This window comes from Oryx dammah, unplaced genomic scaffold (genome assembly GCF_014754425.2).
Source record: "Oryx dammah isolate SB20612 unplaced genomic scaffold, SCBI_Odam_1.1 HiC_scaffold_11210, whole genome shotgun sequence".
Classification (NCBI taxonomy): domain Eukaryota; kingdom Metazoa; phylum Chordata; class Mammalia; order Artiodactyla; family Bovidae; genus Oryx; species Oryx dammah.
The window spans coordinates 2,063,608-2,076,308 of NW_024080603.1; the positions used below are offsets into that span (position 1 = coordinate 2,063,608).

General features: G+C 37.2%; 2 protein-coding genes and 1 non-coding gene across 4 annotated transcripts in view; all 3 read right to left on the minus strand.

The window, feature by feature from the left end:
- Positions 1 to 4,087, minus strand: part of LOC120860926 (ankyrin repeat and death domain-containing protein 1B-like) — a 79,740-nt gene extending 75,653 nt beyond the window's left edge. Inside the window, 1 exon segment of the mRNA XM_040236641.1 lies at positions 4,013 to 4,087. Coding sequence (XP_040092575.1) covers positions 4,013 to 4,087 — 75 coding nt within the window.
- Positions 4,088 to 5,072: 985 nt separating this feature from the next.
- On the minus strand, positions 5,073 to 5,179 carry LOC120861020. Its single transcript, XR_005720484.1, has one exon. It is a non-coding gene; the product is annotated as a U6 spliceosomal RNA (small nuclear RNA).
- Positions 5,180 to 7,765: 2,586 nt separating this feature from the next.
- The window catches only part of LOC120860951 (DNA polymerase kappa-like), an 87,431-nt gene continuing 82,495 nt past the window's right edge, over positions 7,766 to 12,701 (minus strand). Inside the window, exons 12-15 of one of the 2 annotated variants that reach the window (XM_040236659.1) lie at positions 12,381 to 12,552; positions 9,672 to 10,631; positions 9,075 to 9,117; positions 7,766 to 8,843 (exon numbers count right to left, since the gene is read on the minus strand). In XM_040236659.1, the coding sequence (XP_040092593.1) occupies positions 8,759 to 8,843; positions 9,075 to 9,117; positions 9,672 to 10,631; positions 12,381 to 12,552 (1,260 nt within the window). In that variant the 3' untranslated portion in view covers positions 7,766 to 8,758. Of the gene's footprint in view, positions 8,844 to 9,074; positions 9,171 to 9,671; positions 10,632 to 12,380; positions 12,553 to 12,701 lie in introns of both variants that reach the window. The other variant, XM_040236660.1, reaches the window with a different exon arrangement.

Consider the following 12,701-nt stretch of genomic DNA (forward strand, 5'->3'; position numbering starts at 1 on the left):
TATTCAGGACTGATTTCCTTTAGGATGGACTGGTTGGATCTCCTTGCAGTCCAAGGGACTCTCAAGAGTCTTCTCCAACACCACAGTTCAAAAGCATCAATTCTTCAGCACTCAGCTTTCTTTATAGGCCAATTCTCACATCTGTACATGACTACTGGAAAAACCATAGCTTTGACTAGATGGACCTTTGTTGGCAAAGTAATGTTTCTGCTTTTTAATATGCTGTCTAGGTAGGTCATAACTTTTCTTCCAAAAAACAAGCATTTTCATGGCTGCAATCACCATCTGCAGTGATTTTGGAGCCCCCCAAAACAAAGTAGACATATGTACATCTATGCATGGCAACCCACTCCAGTACTCTTGCCTGGAAAATCCCATGGACAGAGGAGCCTGGTAGGCTACAGTCCGTGGGGTCACTAAGAGTCGGACACGACTGAGCGACTTCACTTCACTTCACTTCACATGCATATGTATACATACGTAGGTATATATGAGTTTGAAATAATGACAGACTTAAGAGACTGTGATTAAATGGCAAGGGTATAAACTGTTTGCCTCTGAATTATCTTCTGTCTCCCTGAGCCTTCTGTAGATAGCAACAATTTTAGAAAATAAATTATCTCACACTTGTAAGCGGAACAGTCCAATATTATGATTTAATAGATGTGATCATGTTTTTAATACTCCCTATAATATGTTTTGAGTTTTTCTTGAACAACTGGTAATTCAACTGTGTATTACAAAGCAAATGATCCAACCAAAAAAAACAGGTTTTGCTCCAGGGGTATAAACGCCACCTCTCTGTGAAGTCCACGGACATCCTACCAGCACCAGCGATGCTCTAACATATAATTGCTTTTCAAAATGGGGAAAAAAATCAGCACCAGATACACTTTTCAAAATGAGGTATTTCCTCAAAAAGCATTTTTTTTAAGCCCTAGGTTAATGGTCATATTTTGAGCCTTTTCCCAAATATTTCCAAGCTACCTCGAAAGAACAGAGTAATAAAACATTTCTAAAACAAGCCTCTACCCAACAAAGGGAAAGAAGTGCAGTTCCCTGTTCCTGGAATGCCCATCCCTATGGCCCAGCTTGAGCGTAGCCATCTAGATCAACCATCACCCTGTCTTTCCAAAGAAAATATGGTAAGATAGTAACAGACATCAGTTTTTGGACAAATATTATTTATTCATTTATATGTCAACAAATAATAGTTAACGTCTGTTAAGTGCCAGGCTTTGTGCTTCGTGCTTAGAGTTCAGAGATCAGAGAGAGACAGCATCTCTAGCAGCCTACAACCCAGTAGAGAGAGACCACAGCAAAGTCGCAGCAAAGAACGTTTCAGAAACAGGGGCACAAAGGAGTGACTAATCAGTTTTCCTAGAGCGCATGGACCATTTCCTGAAAGTGGTCGCTGGGCTGAATGGTAATCCTTGGGCTAATTGTGATGAATGGTCAAGTATGTTTATTGTGTATGTAGAGGGCAAAGGGGCATTCAGGAAGCACATTCTGGACAGAGGGAGCAACTGACCCCAAGACCAGAAGGGAGAAGCAGCTTGGTTTATTGAGGAAACTACAAGCTATGCTGTGTGACTTCAGTGTCCTTGAACGTCAAACCTGAGCTTAGTGTACATCAAGGACAGTGATTTGTAGGAGCTCATTTGTACTGGCAACCAAGAGCCGATTGTTAAATTTTTAGGAATTTTGTGAACTGGTTGACATCATGTCAATAGCTTGAAATCGGTCATGGAATTTGCACACGCATGCGTGCTCAGTCACTCCAGTCGTGTCCGACTCTATGCCACTGGATGGATTGTGTAGCCTGCCAGGCTCCTCTGTCCATGAGATTCTCCAGGCAAGAATACTGGAGTGGGTTGCTATGTTCTCCTCCCCAGGGGATCTTCCTGACCCAGGGATTGAACCAGGGTCTCCAGCACTGCAGGTGTTTTCTTTACTGCAGAGCCACCAGGGAAGCCCATTTGCACCACAGAAATCATCATATGCTGAAAATTCTGCCTTTCTTCTCAACTCCCGCTGATCCTGGACAGAGCTGAGAGTTTTGACAGCTTTTGTTTCTAGCATAATGGTGACATTATGAAAATGTCATTTGTGGCTAATGTGTAATAAATGCACAAAGTGGTTTAGAGCAGGAAAAGCTGAGAAATCAGTTGGAAGGTCAGAGTTCAGGCACAATTTGTTCAGTCGCTAAGTTGTGTCTGACTCTTTGCAACCTCATGGACAGCAGCACCTCAGGCACCGTTTATTAAATAGCGGATACTTTTTGTACTGAGTTGTCTAAAATGTATATATCCATGCCAATACTACTCTAGTGTTGCTGTTAAGTCACTAAGTTGTGTCCAACTCTTTGCGACCCCATGGACTATAGCACATCAGGCTTCCCCATCCTTCACTGTCCCCTGGAGTTTGCTCAAGCTCATGTCCATGGAGTCAGTGATGCTATCTAACCATCTCATCCTCTGCCACCCCCTTCTCCTCCTGACCTCAATCTTTCCCAACATCAGGGTCTTTTCCAATGAGTCAGCTCTTCGCATCAATTGGCCAAAATATTGGAGCTTCAGCTTCAGCATCAGCATCAGTCTTTCCAGTTCAGTAGTAGTAATACCACTCTATTAGTATATGGTATTAATTACTACAGCTTTTTAATAAATGTTGATATGTACTAGGGCCTGTCGTTCTACCTTGTTATTCTTGGGCCTTTGCTCTTCCATATAAAATTTAGGATCTACTTAACAACTTCCAAGAAAAACCATGAGAAGTTTTGTTTTGAATTTTATTGAACTTACAGAGTTAGGGGAGAATAGTTATTTTTAAAATAGCTATTCTTCCTCACTAGGAACACTTTTTAATTTCCTCAGACATACTGTTTGTCTTTCAGTAATATTTGGTAGTTTTAAAGGACTCAACAAATTCTGATAGATGACACCTCCCTACCTCCCCAGACCCTAAGGTCCCTTATAGATTATTATCATGAAAGAGATTATGTTTATTACATGTCCTAATTTGCTATTATTGTTGTACAGGAATGCTCCTGATTTTGTACATTGATCTTGTAGCCATAACCTTGAACTCCTTTATTAACTGTAGATTTGAAAAAATACAAACACATCTGACAATAAAGTTTCATTTTTGTTTCCAGTTTTTAATTCATCTTATTTATTGAATTGACTCCAGCAAAACAACAGAGGATACCCTTGTGTCATTCTTAAGGAGTGCTTCTAAAATTTCACCATTAAATGGTATGATTTATACAGTTTTTTATAGGTGAGACAGTTTACTAACAGAACCTGCTTCTGTTTGGGTGTAGCAATGTGCCTTGCTAAAAATTACATTTCCAGGTTCCCTTTAGTATGAGGAAGCCATGTGACAGTTTGGCCAATGAGATGGAAGTGGAAATTGTTATGTAGGGCTTCCAGGAAAGCTCCTTAAACTGGGACAGACTCATTGCCCTTTTATCCTTTTCACTTCTTTGTCTTCTTGCCTGGAACTCATGTGTAAGGCTGGACATGGAAAAGCCCATCCATCTTGTGACCAGAAGCTGGCCATGTGAGGCCAAGAAAATGAGACTGTGAACCCATCTTTGAATTACTGAGCTAACGCTAACCAATGAAATTCATGTTTCATGGGAAAACTAGAACTGATTTTTTTTTTTTTTAAGAGACAGATTGGGTTTCTGTAACTCACAGCTGAAATGAAATTCTGAAGTGGTGCTAAAAAAGTAGGGTGCTAAAACAAAACCCAGTATACAGAATTGACTTAGTGTTTAAAGGGAGGGACTTTGAGGAATGGGGACACATTTCATAGGCTGGAAAGATGGTGACTTGTTTGGAGATGATAAAATGTTTGGTCAACTTTGACAATTTGACCCTGGAGAGTAGACCAAATTCTGCTGTGGCTGTAGCATTAGGGGAAATGAGGAGAAAAACTGAAAATGTAGACAAGGGATGGCTCTTTCCGGCTGTGTTCAGCAAAGTCCTAGCAGAGAGAAATGTACCTTTTCTCTAATGAGGCAAATACCTGCAGAGATGGAGGAAAATTTCACCTCAATAAAGAAAGAAGTTTCTGACATTTTAGATTTTATTTAAATTTTATTTCTTTAATATAAATTTATTTAATTGGAGGTTAATTACTTTACAGTATTGTATTGGTTTTGCCATACATCAACATGAATCTGCCACAGGTATACACGTGTTCCCCATCCTGAACCCCCTCTCCCTCTTCCCTCCCCGTACCATCCCTGTGGGTCGTCCCAGTGCACCAGCCCCAAGCATCCAGTATCATGCATCGAACCTGGACTGGCGATTCATTTCATATATGATATTATACATGTTTCAATGCCATTCTCCCAAATCATCCCACCCTCTCCCTCTCCCACAGAGTCCAAGACTGTTCTATACATCTGTGTCTCTTTTGCTGTCTCGCATACAGGGTTATCGTTACCATCTTTCTAAATTCCATATATATGCGTTGCTGCTGCTGCTGCTGCTAAGTCATTTCAGTCATGTCCGACTCTGTGCGACCCCATAGACGGCAGCCCACCAGGCTCCCCCATCCCTGGGATTCTCCAGGCAAGAACACTGGAGTGGGTTGCCATTTCCTTCTCCAATGCATGAAAGTGAAGAGTGAGAGTGAAGTCGCTCAGTCGTGTCCGACCCTCAGTGACCCCATGGACTGCAGCCTTCCAGGCTCCTCCATCCAGGGATTTTCCAGGCAAGAGTACTGGAGTGGGGTGCCATTGCCTTCTCCAATATATGCGTTAGTATACCGTATTGTTTTTCTTTCTGGCTTACTTCACTATGTATAATAGGTTCCAGTTTCATCCACCTCATTAGAATTGATTCAAATGTATTCTTTTTAATGGCTGAGTAATACTCCATTGTGTATATGTACCACAGCTTTCTTATCCGTTCATCTGCTGATGGACATCTAGGTTGCTTCCATGTCCTGGCTATTATAAACAGTGCTGCGATGAACATTGGGGTACACGTGTCTCTTTCAATTCTGGTTTCCTCGGTGTGTATGCCCAGCAGTGGGATTGCTGGGTCATAAGGCAGTAAAATATGGAACGCTTCACGAATTTGTGTGTCACCCTTGCTCAGGGGCTATGCTAATCTTCTCTGTATCATTCCAATTTTAGTATATGTGCTGCCAAAGCGAGCACTGACTTTTTAAAAAACGTGTGATACAGGTCATATATGAACAAGAGTATATAAAATATATATGTACAATTTAAATAATATTTCAGAAGTAAACACCCACAGTCACCACCTAAGACAATAGAGCGCTGGCAGTGTTTCAGCAGCTCCATGTGCATTCCTCAATCACATCCCTTTTTCTCCCCACAGAAGGTCATTATTCTATCTTGGAGACAATAGTTCTCTTTATAATTTGACTTATAGGAATACATTCTTAAAGCGCTATACACTGTTTTGAACTACATGCATGGAATCTTGCTGATGGCATCCTTCTATAATTTGCTTCTGTTGCTCCACATTACGTTTGTGATATTCATCCACCTTCTGATCATCTATTCTTTCATTTTCACTAATGTGTAGAATTCTATTGTTTGCATCTACATGAAAATACAATGGTAGAATTTAGTCTATCAATGTTGACTATTAGGCTTATTTCCATATTTTTTGGTTATTACAGTGCTGCTATGTGTAACCTTGCAAATGCTTCCTAAAAACATGTTCAATTAGTTATCCCAAGACATTGTATCAGTTATGGTCCTGGCAGGAAAAAAAGAAACCATGTATTTTGAGATGAGTTTTAAAAAGGGGACCATTTACAAAAGTGAGCAGGTTGTGTGTGCTGTGCTAAGTCGCTTCAGTCATGTCCGACTCTTTGTGACCCCATGGACTATAGCCCACCAGGCTCCTCTGTCCATGGGATTCTCCAGGCAAAAATACTGGAGTGGGTTGCCATGACCTCCTTCAGGGGGTCTTCCCAACCCAGGGATCCAACTGCATCTCTTATTTCTCTGCATTGGCAGGCAGGTTCTTTACCACTAGCGCCACCTGGCCAGGGTGTGAGGAAAGCACAAAAGATAGGGCAGCACCTGGAGGGCTAATAAGGGCAAGACTCTGCTGCCACCTTGTAGGGTAAAAGGGTGAGGGGTAAGGAAAGGATTGTCAGAGCCTGGAGAGGCAGAGAGCAGAGAATGACATATGAAGATATGAAGAGGTTGTGACCTTTGTTCAAGGGACTTGACCAGCTTCAGAAAGCTATATGAGAGAATAAACACCCAACCTCATCGTTTTTCCTTGAAACCTTCTGCAGTGGCTTCTTGCTGCCATGATGCCTCACTGGACGTAGCGCAGAATGAAGGGCACAGAATCAATCAGGAGGGCAAATGGAAGACAACCAGCATATATACAGGAGTGCAGCTACACATCGAGTACACACGTCTTCAGAGTTACTAAAGAAGAGCCGACTGTTTTCCAAAGAGGTTGTTTTCAAAGAAAGAGTTCATAGGGACTTCCCTGGGGGTCCAGTGGCTAAGACTCCGAGCTCCTAACACAGGGGCCTGGGTTCCCTCTCTGGCCAGGGAACTAGAGTCTACACGCTTACAGCAAATAAAGATTCCACGTGCCGCAATGAAGATTGAGATCCTGAGTGCTGCAACTAAGATCTGGCACAGCCATATAAATAATTAAATACTTTTTTTTAAGGAGTTCATATTGCTCCACATCATCACCAAAACAATATCATTAGATCCTTTCATTCTTATGAATCTGGGAGAGATGCTATAATGTCTCTTTGAGGTTTTTTTTTCCCCCCATTTCCCCATTACTAAAATGGCTGAGGATGTTTTCATGTTTCTTGGACATATGGATTTCTATGTAAAGTGCCATTTAAAGGCTTTTGACCAAATTTCTATTGGTTGTCTTTTTCTTACTGATTCATAGGAATCCTTTGTGTATTCTGGATTATATACATTCTGAATACTAGTATTCTGTAAATTATATGTGTTGCAAATGTGTTCTCCCAAGTGGCTCCCTATATTATCCCCTCCACATAGGTAAGATTATAGGTGCTTATTCTTTGTGGTTTTGCTGTTTTTTTTAATGTCCCCCAAACAAAATTATAATAAAATGAGTTGGATTATTAGATAAAACAGAAAAGGATGTGGAGAAAATTCTAGGCAAAGAAAATAAGACTGAAAGTAACAGAGGTAGGAAAAGAGTGGAAAAGTAAGGAAACCATTTCTATGGCTAAAAAATTAAACATTTAAAGTTTCATTTAAAATTTTTATTAAATATTACTAAATGATAACATTTCATTAAATGAACAATCTAAATGAAAATAATTTATTATTTACTCTAATGTTGAAAAATCAATAAAAATAAACTTAAAATAGAAAAGAATAAGGTGTTATTTACTTTTCAATACAATAAATCAGTGCTTCACTGAACTTAATTTTGTAGAGAATTAATGTAAATAAATCACATGATCAAGAATCGCAGTTCTATAACTAGATATTCATCATAGCATACAATAATATTAGGCATGAAATTGGTATTCTAATAAACACTAAGCCTAATTTTAAACTATCTAGTTATTTAAAGTCAAATTACCACTTTGGCCAAAAGTTGTGTGAGATCCTAATTTACACTATTCCTAAAACATTATGTCTTTATACAATTAGGTATGAGCTATAAAATATGAAAAGAAGAAACAAAAATATGAGAATAAAAGATTCAGTTCCTTAAAGCAGTAATAGACAGTGGGTCCCATTTGCATGTTTCTATTAAATCATTGTTTTATTTCTCATAAAAACTCTTGATACCATGACAGCATTTGGAGCAACTACTTAAGCTAACAATTGCTAAGCTGTCTTCTTTCACGAATATTAATAAAAACATGATAGAAATAGAACTAAGATAAATGAGGTGTTTAAAACACATTAATCTTTTGAATTGCACATTCTTCTCTAGAAGATCATGATAAAAATAGAGTGTACAATTTATTCTTTTTTTTACATATCTGTGTAAAGTACAAATACAATTGCCAAAAAATGAAATATTGCCATTTAAAGTCCTAGATAAAATAATGACCTTGCATCTTAAATATTTCTTAAAGTGAATAAGTGCTTATCATTGGATAAAGAAATTTTAAATTAAAAAAATAAAATGAATAAGCATATTTTAAACAAAAGTTCTTTTAACACAGAAAATAATACTGTGATATTATTTTCCTGAAGGTAACAAAAGCATGCAGGCTAATTCTGCTAAGCTAATACTCTTCATAGAACTTGTGATAAATATTAGTAACAAATTCTCATGAGGTATCTGAAGATACTAGGAGCTAAAAATAATTATTCAAAGTTGTTGAAGATACTAAGATAAAGCAGAGCATCCAGTGCCAACAAAGTGTTTAAGTGCTAAAAAATTCTTATGCTATGATAGTTTTACCTGAACCTCTGAAAGCCCTTATAAATGTTTTTATATTCACTATAAAACATAATAAAGAAATCACTTCCTGATCTCATTCCCAACTTTTCATTTAAAAATTATCTCTAACAGAATTATCTAACTGAAGTATAACTGAAAGTGAAATTCTCATTGTTATCAAAAGAAGTATACAGAAGTAAATTAGTATATATTCCAAATTTATACAAAGGGATTATTGTACTTGCTTTTTACTAAATGAATCTGTAAGCTTGAAACAGGGAAAAATACATCCAGTTATTATAAAATAATGAATTTCAATCAAAAATTGATAAAATGTTCAATATTCATTTAAAAAATATATCAAGAGTGTGTCTGGGGTTGTTTGGTTTTGTTTTCTTTGATGCTGAGTACTTTGTCATCAATCCTGGCCTGGAATAAAACAGAACACGTGATTAAAATGCACGAAGAAGAACAATAACAACAACAGAAAAGCACAAAATTAAACGCATGAAGAGATTTTTTAAATTGCTTATGCAAATAACTGATTTTAAAACTTTTACTTAATGATTTATAAAAGCAAATTTTAACATTTCCTAAAAATCAGACCTCAAAATATAACAATTTCTTGGCCAGCTTTATTAAAACTCAAATGAGCCATACCTTTTTGCTTTGTTTCCAGTCTTCTGCACTCTGCCTGAGTTATCTTTAGAGGGAAGATAATGCATAATGAATAACATGAAATAGTAAAAACGGTTTCTAAAGATTTAAAGAGTTAAAGTTAACTGATTAAAGATAATAAAAATCTCTTTAGGACTACATAGTTTGAATTTGTAAATAATTTCTTTGTAATTTACTTATTTCATTAGTATTGCAGCTAATTTGGAAGCTGGGTCAGAGTCAGAACTACCAGAAAACAAGTTAAAGAGGCTTTCTGGCCATATAATTATAGCAAATTTACCACTGTGCCTTGGCAAACGTTCTCTGAAGGAGTTTCTTTTTGGATTAGATCACTCAGTTCTCTAAACCTTTAAGTTCACTCTGTGCTAAGTCAAGCCTAAACCAAAGATTTCCCCAAATTTCAAATCTAATGGCTTCAGCTAATTCTAGCCCATGGTAAGTAAGGTAACTAACATTTTCCTAAGTGGCAACATACACAAACTATCCCTTTAAAGTATATGTTTTAGATTTAATAGCAATCTGAATTTTAATAAAACATTTCTAGAAAATCAAGCTCTTAAAAAAACCCCATAAACTCACCAGTACTTTTGGTGCTTTCTTTGGGTTGGTTACATGGATTAATCTTATCCTTTCTCAGTTCCTGGATGATGCCTTTATTTAAGCAAACATCTACATGCACATTGAATAGGGTAAGATCTGAAGTCTTTTGTTCTAGGTTACAAACAGGACAAACTAGAACTTGGTCACTGATTACTTCACATAAATTAGGTTGGGGGGATTCTTGCCTTCTTAATGACCCAACATCTTCATTTTCCAATGAAACAGTACAAGAATTCTGAGGACAGTGTTCCATATTAAATGATTTGCTCCAAAGACCAGAACATTCCTCTTCGCTGGGCTTATTACGTAAAGCACTTGTATCTTCTGTATTTGATGGTTTACTGGTAGTCTCTACCATCTCTACAGGATCTACTGATGTGATCTCTGTATTCTTCTGGTGGGTTTCATAACCCTGCTTCTCACAGAGAGAAAGAGAATCACACACACTTTCTTTCTCGTTTACTTTTGTAGAGGAAGCGTGGGAACATGAGGACATTTTGGAGTTTCCACTGATGGAAGGTCCATCAAGACATGCATCTACGTGTTTATTGAAGGCTTCCAGACTGATGCTTCCTTGCTCCCGAAAGCAAACAGGACAGGTAAATGTCTGACAGTTATGTGATTTCTCCACTGTTTCTAAATTCTCACTCATCTTCTTGTTTAAAACTTGGAATGACTGTGATGTTTGCAAACTTTGTTTATTTATGGTTTCACATGTAGATGTGTCTTGGGGGCTTGCTTTCCTTTCAGATCGTTTTTTATCAAAGAAACTCTTCTTATGAGACATCTGTGCAGGTTTTAGAAACTGATCTTTGTCAGTTTTCTCTAGTATACACCCGGTGGCTGGAAGGGCTTGGTTTCCAGGCTGTAAGAAGCCAATAATGCTCCTTTGTTGGTGTTTCTTCTCCTCTTCATTGGGAAAACCAGAGAGCCGCACCCCTAAATTAAACCAACCATAATTAATCCATTTCCAATTCAACAAAACCAACTCAACTGTAAAGCATAAAGACATTTTGCGTAATAGTATTGTGACACTTATTAAAAAGCCTGTTTAGCCAAAAATAATAAGCAATAGTGCATAGTCGCTGAATTAAAGGATACTTTTCCAAAGGTGGTATTATGAATAGAAATTTACTCTCTTTATAATGCTGGGTATACTAAATAGTAAGTATTGGAGTTAGCATGATTATATATATATATATATATATAGGTCTTTCCATTAATATGTGACTCACAATACCATTAAATACCGAGTAACTAATTGGAGTCTATTGCATTGATTCTTTAGCTCCTTTTTTGCAATAGGCTCTATTTTTTAGAATAATTTTAGGTTCTCAGCAAAGTTGAATATAAAGTACAGAGAATTCTCATATATGCCCTGCGTCCACACATGCACAAACTCCTCCACGATCAACATCCTCCACCAGAGTGGAACAGCTGTTACAACCAATGAACCTACACTGAGATGACATTATTATTCATAGTCCACAGTTTACATCACGGTTCACTCTTGGTGTTGTACAGTCTGGATTTTAACAAAGGTATAATGACATGTGTCCACCATTATAGCATCATACAGAATAGTTTCTCTGCCCTAGAAATCCTCTGTGCTCTGCCTCTGTTCCTCCCTCCCCCCACCCCTTGACAACCATTGATCTTTTCAGATCTCTACCATTTTGCTTTATCCTGTATTGGAAATTTTTGAATTTCCTATATTGGAATCATACAGTATTGTAGCCTTTCACATTGGTTCTTTAAGTTAAAAATATACACTTACATTTCCTCCATGTCTTTTCATCATTTGACAGCTCATTACTTTTCTTTTTTTCTCTCCCACCCTCTATCCCAATAGATCACTTCTTTTATGTGCTGAATAATATTCTGTTGTCTGGATGTACCACAATCTCCATTCACCTACTATCTTGGTTGCTTCCAAGTTTTGGTAATTATAAATAAAGCTGCTATTAACATCTACTCTTTAGCTTTTTTAGTTAACATACTATATTCAAATTGACTTCCATGTGTGCTATCTTTCATATGTGAAAGTATGGCTGATGACCCCCATTCTTAGCAGTAAAGTTGGCATCTGGAGTGCTTATCCCTAAACATTCTCTCACTTGTTCACTTTGGAAACGTGGTTTGTTTGTCTTTTTTACCCCATGATGGGTAGAAATGTGGTTTTATAGTGCCACAATCCTGTATCTGTAATTCTGAAATCTAAAAGCTCTGAAAATTGTCAGCAACAAATGGTAACTGATGGCAAGATTGATGTGAAGCTATTTAGAGTCTTTACAACTCAGTGTGAATATTTTTTGTTTTGCTACAGAAATAATGAAATGTTTGATCATAAAGTGCTGCCTCAGATCCCAAAAGAGTATTACACAGGATACTCAACATGTACTGAATTTGCTTTCTAAAATTTGAAGTTTAAAATTTTGAAAAATGCCTAACCCCAAGGATTTCAGCAAGTATTGAAGGAAAAGAAGGACTCTAACTGATTCGTACAGAAATTAAACTAGTGATCATGGCTTCACAGGCATCAGGTTCTAAGTATCAAGAAAAACGAAAGTAGGAGAAATACAACTCCCTGAATGGGTCCACGAAGTAAAATGGAGGTGAGACTATTTCTCAAACTGACTCTTTGGAAATGTCTTGCAGATTTTAACAAAAAAACAGTAAAAGTTATACCCATAAGTCTTAATCTCAAGGGATGTGGAAAATCAGCATCAATTTCTGTTCTTAGCAGTTCTTTAGCTATAACAAATATTTCTTCTGCAGTTGACACAACAGCTGAAACTGTAGAGGCACGAGTTTTTACTTCAAAATTCACATTCTTTAGCTTAATGGTAACAGTTCTACCCTGTAACAAACAGAATACATTATTTTATATAGCTCTTTAACTTCTAGAAAAAAAGTTTTTTACATGTTAGAAAAATTCAGAAAGGTCTCTTATGTACAGAGAGTATGGAAGTATAATCAATTATTTACAAAACATGGTAATAAATATAG